The sequence below is a fragment of the Ictalurus punctatus genome, chromosome 26, assembly GCF_001660625.3.
Source record: "Ictalurus punctatus breed USDA103 chromosome 26, Coco_2.0, whole genome shotgun sequence".
In the NCBI taxonomy this organism is placed as follows: domain Eukaryota; kingdom Metazoa; phylum Chordata; class Actinopteri; order Siluriformes; family Ictaluridae; genus Ictalurus; species Ictalurus punctatus.
In genome coordinates, this window is record NC_030441.2 from 2,043,657 (window position 1) to 2,053,041 (window position 9,385).

Here is a 9,385-nt window from a genome sequence, read left to right on the forward strand (position 1 = left end):
ATCCATGCTGACGTCATCGTCCTCCTCCTCACTGACTAGATTAACGTCAATGCGAGTTAATTATAATGCATTAAAGCTTATTAGAAAATCTATGAAAAACCAAATAGCTCGAATCCACTCCTGATTCTGAGCTTGTGCTTCTTCTTCTTCTTCTTTTTAATCAATTTTTAAAAATGACTAAGGTGTGGAAATGATTCTTCTGACTTCTGACAGGCCATATCATAACGTTCCTTTAAGATGGAAGGCTCTGGGCATCAGAGTGTTGAGCAACATGATGAGCATCAGATCAGAACATGCATAGGAAATATGATTGCAGTAACTGTATGTGATATGGGCTGTTATTATTTTTTTTAAAATCTGTAACCAAAGTTTATTAATGTCTGGCTTATCCGCGCGATTTATGAGGTAGCTTACTGGAGAAATCCTCAAAGTCAGCCAGTGTGGTCAGGCAACATGAGGAACTGATGATCTATGGCGTGTTAAAGGCTTAACGAACTAAACCGCGCTGGGATTCGTCCGTATTTTATGTAATTATTATAAGTATTATTTTTGTATTATTTTAAGTGATTTTGTATTAACACACACACACACACACACACACACACACACACACACACACACACACACACACACACACGCACACACACCATAAACCCGAATTAAATGCACTAAATGTTAGGAGGCATTGTTAGGCCGTGTCCAGATTAACAAAATTCAGATAGACAAATCATTACAGAATGAAATGAATAAATGAAATCATATCGCATTAAGGATATATATGTTAGATTTTTAGATTTAAAATAAATAAATAAATAAATACATGATTGGACGTGTAAAATAACTCTATATGTAAAGTCGCTTTATGTCAAATTATATATGTGGGGCGACACACAGAACAAATAAAATAAATAAATATATATATATTTTTTTTTAAATTCTTCCCGACATTCATTTGTCTGGAGAGAGAGAGAGAGAGAGAGAGAGAGAGAGAGAGAGAGAGAGTAAAACACATCAGTACTATTAGCCTAACACTCAACTGAAATTGAAACAAAAGCCGAATAATTCTTGATTCTTAATTGCGCATTTAATTAATTTCACTCTACTCACGTGCGCCTTTTTATAACAGTTAATTAACTTTACAAAGCGTAATAACTGTACAGTATAAGTATAAATAAAGTCTACACCCCCCCCCCCCCCCCCAGCTCTTTTGTTGAACAGGGTGATTCGGATAATCTCGTGTACACGCGTTTTAAAGCTCTTTTGACTTTCAGCAGATTTCCTCCGCAGTCCCTCGAGGCTCGAGGTTGTGATGATATTTTTTTTTAGAAACTGAAGGCCCACGGGAGTCTGTTTTGACGGCACACTTTGAACTTTGACCTTTGGGGTTTCCTAGTCTGTGTCTCGCTGTGATTGCGCGCGACATTATCGGTGAGCTATTTATTATTATTATTATTATTATTATTATTATTATTATTATTATTATTATTATAAAAAGAAAACAAAATCCGTAAATAGCCTAGCCTTTAACTTTTTAAGCCAGAAAAATCATGAATCTGACAGGACTGGACAACAAAGGGGGAAGGGGGGAGGGGGGGGGGGGGTAAATAAAAGGGAAATCATTTTAGAGTGAATTAATTGGAATGGAATTAGAGTGGATTTTTGTGGAGAAAAATTAGAAAGCAATAAATCTGTGATACGTGAAATGACACCATGACTGCTAAATGTCAATGTTGTCATTGTCATATATGATTGGTCGATAGATACAATGATGTAATGTTGAACTTCAGCAGGTTTTTTCAATTAGATAGATAGATAGATAGATAGATAGATAGATAGATAGATAGATAGATAGATAGATAGATAGATTTAAAACTTACAATTAATTAATATTAATGTTAGGACCTTGACCACACTGAAGAAAGAAAAACAAATGAATGAATATAAATATAAATATCTTGCATGAAATAAAGCACGCATTTGTTTACCAAATTTGATCACACTTTGATTCTAACTTTTGTCTTCTTCTTTTTTTTTTTTATTTCAGACAACATAATGCCTAAACAGGTGAAAATCTTTGGTTTGAAGCATCGGTTCAGTTTACGTCCTTGTGTAGAATCTGTGCGAGGTTTTCTTTTTTTAAAAAAAATAAAAATAATAATAATTATTATGCAGGACAGTGCAATCACCAAAAAAAAAAAAAAGATCTAAAAAGTATGACACAGGAAGGGGAACAGTTTAAAAAAAAAAGAAAAGAAAAAAGAAAAGAAAAAAAGAAAGAAAGAAAAAAAATTGCCAGCAAGTAAGGAGGAACACACGTCTCAACCCTTACCTGAATTTTAAATATATACATCTTACAATTTTGGCTATTATATATATTTATATTTATATTTATAGAAATCTTTATAGAGTCCATATATTTGTACAGAATTAAATTAAAAGGAATTATTGTCCTCTTCTTCATGTAAGAGGGTCGCTCTGGGTGAAGCGTCCATGAAATTCCGCGTTTTATATGAATCTCCTTTAAAAAAAAATAAAATAAAATAAAAAAAAAAAAACAGCGTCCTCAGCGTCTTTTTTCTATATCATTGAGTGATGAAATGAGGGGATGAGGAGATGAGGAGGAGGAGATCAGTGATAATGATCTTCTTCTCCAAATAATAATAATAATAATAATAATAATAATAATAATAATAATAATAATAATAATAAGTGGTATCCAGCATATTTGGTGCTTGGACCCCAATAATTGCGCCAATCGTTTTATTAATTTTTTTATTTTATTTTTTGTATAAAATTCACGGAGAAGAAGAAAATTATGAATGGGTTTGTTGTTGTTGTTGTTGTTGTTGTTGTTAAAACACGATTAATCCCCATCCTCAGCTGGCTCGTGCACGTTGCTACTCGCTGTCCTCCTTGTCCTCCTGGATGGTGGTGGTGGAGTGGTTATAGAGTCCCTGCGCCATGAGCTGCAGAGCCAGTCCGTTCTTGTAGCCCGTCGCCTTCTTGATCTTGGCTCTCTTGTTCTGGAACCAGATTTTGATCTGAGACTCGTTGAGGTTGAGCTCCTGCGCGAGGGACTGCCGCCGCTGCTCCGTGATGTAGCGACTCGCCTGGAACTCCGCCTTGAGCCGCTGCAGCTGCTCTGCCGTGAAGGCGGTGCGCGGCCGCTTGTCCTCCTTGTCGCTCTTCTTCTTCTTCAGCTTCCGGGTCCTCGGTCCTGGTCCAAGAACAACGGTGGAAAAGGGAAACAAAGACAGCACGTAAATATCGTAAACAGTAGTCCCTATATCTCCATCATCACGCATAACAGTCCCATTATTTGTTTGTTTGTTTGCTTACTGTAACTATGAACCAACTTTTGAGCATCATGAGTGATTTAACGAAATACATCCAAGATCTCAAACATTTTGCATGCACTGTCTATCCCATAGGCTATTTGTATTCTTTATTTTATTTATTTATTTATTTAATGATTTATTTATTCTGGCACGTGGCATGCATGCAAATGATCTCTCGTGGTCCTTAAGTTATTTCGCAAGGTAAAAGATTCACACTAAAAGAACATAAAAGGAAAAGTACCTTTAGTACCTTTATATCTCTGAGCATGAGCAAAAAACTAATGCACCGATTATGTTTGAGCATCATGGCTGATTGTTTATTTATTTATTTATTTATTTATTTAATCAACAGCATCTCAAATATTTTGCATGCACAGTCTCGACTATTGTATTTTTATTAATTTATTTTTTTTACTATTTATTTTGGATGTTTTTTGGAGTTGTTGGTTTTTTTTTTTGCATGGCGCGTGCAATTCTTTCGAGCGATACGCTTTAAATATGGCCTTCAGTTCTCCTTGAATCATTTTTAAAGGTAAAATACACACAATAAAGCTACATAGTCCTTCAGCGACAAGGAAAAGTACCCTTAGTACGTTTAGAGAGCTTTGTGCATCACGGGTGATTTCATTACAACCTGACTTATACTATTCTGGGGGTGCACGTGCGATACTCAATGTTTTTGAAGATGCTTTAAAGTTACATCAGTGCTCCTTAAATTATTTTTAAAGGTAAAATCTGCCTACTAGAGGTACACACTAAAAGCTCTAACCCCAGTGACAAGTCAAAGTACCTTTCTTTCTCAGAGTGTGTGAGTGTGAGTCACGGGCTACAGTGTGCATTATGCACCAGTCCTAATTTTATTCCCTGCTTTAAGCATTGTGGGTGATTGATTATAAAAACCAAACACACACGCACACATCCAACATCCCAAACATTTTGCATGCACAACCTGGATTACACTATATATATATATATATATATATATATATATATATATATATATATATATATATATATACACACACACACACACACACACACACACACACACATATATATATATATATATATATATATATATATATATATATATATATATATATATATATATATATATATATATACACACACATACATATATATATATATATATATAATTTTTATTTTTTTATTTTGTTTTTGGCACGTGCGATACTCCGAATGCTACAGCATGCTATGCAGATTAAATGAACCCTCGAGCTTTTCGCTTTATGTGCTCCCAGAAGTACCTTAAATTATTTTGAAAGGTAAATTAGGCTATACATAATCAAATATGCCCATGATTGCTCATGTTGTAATAATCTATCATTGTTGTTTTGTTTGTTTGTTTAAATATATATTTTTATTGCATGTCGCATCAAGCGCGTGTGAAGTATATAGATAGATGAAAAACTTTTCTTTCTTTTTTTTTTTAAATGTCCGCTAAAAGGTGACATCAAGCGGACATCTTCAGTACCTTTAGTGTGTACCTTTCACCTGGGAAGGTTCAAGCGGGGTCCCTTTATCTCGCTTTTAAACTTAGCTATAGATTAAGCTTCAAAGGTGTTCCGTATATTATTTTTAAAGGTAAAAATTTCACATACTAAACAGTACAAAAGATGCTGGTACCACTCCAGCGATGAGAAAAAGGACATTTTGGTACCTTTCTCTCCGAGTGCGCGTGAGTAATCATGTTTTTATGAAAAAGGCGAAAAAACCTCAAATATGCAACAACGGCAATAATCCTGTTTTCTTAATGCATAAAAAGTACCTTTAATACGCTCTAAGAAATCAAGGTACCAAACTCGTACTTTTCTCCTTTTTTTTTTACATTAGCATAGGCTATATCTTTCACCTTGAAGCGTAATTTAAGATACATTATTGAACCTCCGCTAATTAAAGGCTCCAGGTAAAAGATACTCACTACTACTCCAGAGACAAGTACTCTTAGTACCATTATATCTCAGGTGTGAGTGTTATGCACACAATACTATCACTGTGGGGGTTTTATTCATCCCGGAAATAATTTAAGCCTAATAATGCAGAGTATTGTTGTTGTTGTTTGCACGTGCGTTACTAAGAAAGCTGCAAATATTCCACTTAGCTAACCATATATATATATATATATATATATATATATATATATATATATATATATATATATATATATATATATACTGAATTATTTTTATTTTTTAAAGTGAGACAGGAATAATAAAGCACAGCATAAACATCACATGATTTCACTATCACCGCGATATTAGTCTATATTAGCTAATGCTAACAGGCTACTGACTTACTCTACAATACTATACAAAGGCAAATCCTTTTTTTTTTTTTTTTCACAAATCCAAAAAATAATTTATTGTTTGGAAAATCACGTTCAACGGAATTATAAAGCGTGAGGTTGGCGTTTGAGACTCGAATCAAAGAGTTACAGTCATAAAGAACTAGACTGCAGTGTAGTGGTGCTGTGGGAACACTTCTAGAACTAGCGATTTGGGAATTTGAGTGAAATCTGACCTTAATGTCGATTACACATTGTACACACTGTAGGCTAAATCTCAGCAATCTCTGTGTTTATTCTTTTTTTTAAAGAAAAAATAAAATAATAATCATCATCATCACGACAATAATGCTGCACTTAAAATGAATCAATAATCAATTAGTATTTCTCTCACACTCTTTGGAACTCATTTTAAAGTAAATCCCACCAAGAAATACATACAGCCGACTTTATTATTATTATTATTATTATTAGTAGTAGTAGTAGTAGTAGTAGTAGTAGTAGTAGTAGTATTACTACTACTACTTTTCATTCTTTATTTTTCCTTCTCAGATGCATGCTACATGGTAGGCCTCAATCCACAGTTCTCGGTTCAGCACACACACCCGAGCTTTAAGATTGCACTGCAGGAACAAAAAAAAAAAAAAAAAAAAAAACAGAAGTCATTTCCTTTATTTCCCCTAAAAAATCGCTTCCTGTCCTGACCGACAATAGAAGAACACTGTATTATTCCGAAATGTGGTCTTTATTATTTTTGTTATTATTTTCAGCTATAAACCTGTGAGTCTCTTGCGTATTAATAATGTTAGTCTTCATGTAACGTGCTAGTCTGTGTGTGTGTGTGTGTGTGTGTGTGTGTTCACACACACACACTCTTTGCACACTGCACTTAGTTTTCCTGACAATACCCCATGTGCATATACACTAGTATATAACATATAAACTCGTGGGTAAATAACAGCCTGCTAGTTTCCACCCAGAGGCCTGATTCAGACTTCTGCGATGTGCACGTGCTTGATTGAGTAAAGTTAAAGTTTCTGACGGCTTTGTCATTTGACGTCGTCTGTCGTCATTCAGAAATAAACTCAACCTCGCGCATTTTCCCGTGTTGTAAACTCTTCACGCGCGCGCTTCTTGTATCATGCTAATTATACACGAGCTTGCAGGTATGCAAGGGCTGAATTTGTGCACGAGACTCTAATGAGACGATCATTGACTTAATTAGTGAACATTCAACACTCGATATCGTCACAGCAAAAGCTACATTTCTAATCCTTATTCCTATTATTATTAGAATTTTACATATATATGTATAAATATTTATATATGTATATATGCCATTGCGTTACACACAACTTCCGGGTTAAGATTATATTTAGTATAAAATAATAAACTGAGTGACTTTTGTTTTGACCTGCTTTAATATAAAACGTGTTTATTAGCAACACTTATACTATTAGCAAAAGAGAGGGGAAACCCCTACAGATAAATATCCAGCTGGTATACCTAGATTAAAATTAAATATAAGAATATTATATAATTTATTATATATATATATATATATATATATATATATATATATATATATATATATATATATATATATATATGCACCATGGCAATATAAACATTTTTTTTTTAATCAAGATTTTAATATATATCATTATTAATATAATATTAATAGGATTCTGGTTGCAAATCAATTATTATTATTATTATAATTATTATTATTATTATTATTGGTGCTGGGATTAATTTCATAACCATACAATATTTTTTGTGCATACAAAATCTAAATAGACCCTATACAGTTTTTTCCCCAAACGCGCGCGCTCCCAAACTGTTACCGAAGCTCCGCGTGCATCAAAAAAATAATTTAAAAAAATCCAACACTAGGATGAAGAAGCCTCACCGGATGAGGGTCTGTCCGAGTAGCGCGTGCAGTAGACCCACGCGGGCCACAGAAGAGGTTGCGAGGAGTCCTTGGCCGCCGCCGTGGTTGTTGTGGTTGTTGTTGTTGCTGCTGCTGCGCCTCCACCTCCACCGCCGCCGCTCGCGCCGTTCACCGCCGTGAGATTCGAGCCGTCTCCGCACTTCGTGCTTCCCTCGAGCAGCACCTTGGACGACGACGACGAGGAGGAAGACGACGAAGACGACGGAGACGAGGACGAAGATGATGATGAAGAAGAAGACGACGATGAAGTGCGGTGGTCGGTGGAGTCCCCGCGCGACGACGGCCTCGCGACCAGCGGGCTGACGTTTTCCCTGCTCGAGAGGAGCTCGCGCTTGCAGCCGAAGTCGGGCCGCAAGATGTTGTCGATGAAGAAGTTCGTGGTGCGGTGGACCTGCGGCGCCGCCTCGCGCGCTAGAACCGGAGGGGACGCGCTCTCGCGCTCGGACGGATCCTTCCGCTCCTCCATTTATTTATTTTTGTTTCAACAACAACAACAACAAAAAAATCCCACTTGTTGTCACCAAAATATTTATCCTGGAGTCAAAAAAACCCTGCAGATTATCTTCAATCTCTAGATGCACAGTGAAGACGCTGCACCATCGGAATGCCTCGTGCACCTTTTCACTTATTTATTAATTTATTCTATGCATACACACATATATATATATATATGTTTGTTTGTTTTTTCTTAACGCGTCTCAAGGATCAAAACACACTCACACACATGGCGCTCGGTGATGCTCCGCGGCCCGTGCCTCGCGCCCCCACGTATGACAGCTCGCGCTTAGTAAACTCTTTCTAAAAATCTTTTTTTTTTTTTTTTTTTTTTTTTTTTACTCGCGCCCCCCCTCCCTTTTTCCTCCTCGACCGGAAGCACGTGAGCGAGTCACACGTGCAATGGGCCAATAGGATGAAAGCGTCGTCGCTGTCACAGGAAAGGGAGTCCAATCGACTTTTACGACGTTTTTAAACAACAAAAGAGTGGAGGCGGCTTTAATACAACCAGCGCGCGCGCGAAACCTTCAGCACCCTTCAACACGCGCTCCCGGTGGCACTGTGACGACGAGAGAGAGAGAAAGAGAGAGAGAGAGAGAGAGAGAGAGCGGATTATTTAAAAACGCACAGACGGAATTGTTATTATTATTATTATTATTAGGCCCTATTAGTAGTAGTAGTAAATGAATAAATATTAAGGGATAGCAATTATTACAAAACTGTTACACACAAAAGCAGCAGCAGTAATATTATTATTATTATTATTATTATTATTATTATTATTATTAATAATAATAATAATAACAACAACAACAACAGAATTTATTACATTTAAAAAATAATAGTTATAGTTATTTATGATTATTATATAATTTATTTACAACTGTATAATAATAATAATAATAATAATAATAATAATAATAATAATAATGGTCGTAGTAGTAGTAGTTTTGTTGTTGTTTTTGTTGTTGTTGCTGGTGTTGTTCTCCTTATTATTATTATTATTATTATTATTATTATTATTATTATTATTATTATTATTATTATTATTATTATAACGTTGCCATTGAGCACTGTTATTTTACTGCCCTTACTATCTCGCTAAATGTACATCTCTAAGTTCCTAAAGAGAACAAAAAAACAACCCTAATCCTAATCCTAATCCATTTTAGCGCTTGTCATGTCGTCATTTTCATTTCACGTGTCTTTTTGTCATTCCGAAAAATGAACTATGTGTGTGTATTTTTAATGCCTTTTGGTTGCAAGCAATTAGATTAGACGAACTATTATTAA

At 35.2% G+C, this 9,385-nt stretch overlaps 1 protein-coding gene across 1 annotated transcript; it reads right to left on the bottom strand.

Annotated features, from left to right (window-relative positions):
* Window positions 1-1,662: 1,662 nt before the first annotated feature.
* en1b (engrailed homeobox 1b) lies at window positions 1,663-8,385 on the bottom strand. The gene is made up of 2 exons (XM_017456982.3): window positions 7,556-8,385; window positions 1,663-3,217 (listed from the first exon to the last, which is right to left on the bottom strand). Exons 1-2 carry the CDS (start codon window positions 8,061-8,063, stop codon window positions 2,898-2,900), a joined length of 828 nt encoding a protein of 275 aa, XP_017312471.1. The 5' UTR covers window positions 8,064-8,385; the 3' UTR covers window positions 1,663-2,897.
* Between the last annotated feature and the right edge of the window lie 1,000 nt (window positions 8,386-9,385).

Excerpts from the sequence above, each read along its gene's own strand:
- en1b (XM_017456982.3), bottom strand. The coding sequence starts at position 8,063 with ATGGAGGAGCGGAAGGATCCGTCCGAGCGCGAGAGCGCGTCCCCTCCG. Across the intron at positions 3,218-7,555 it reads CTCGGACAGACCCTCATCCG|GACCGAGGACCCGGAAGCTG; the intron begins GTGAGGCTTCTT and ends TTCTTGGACCAG.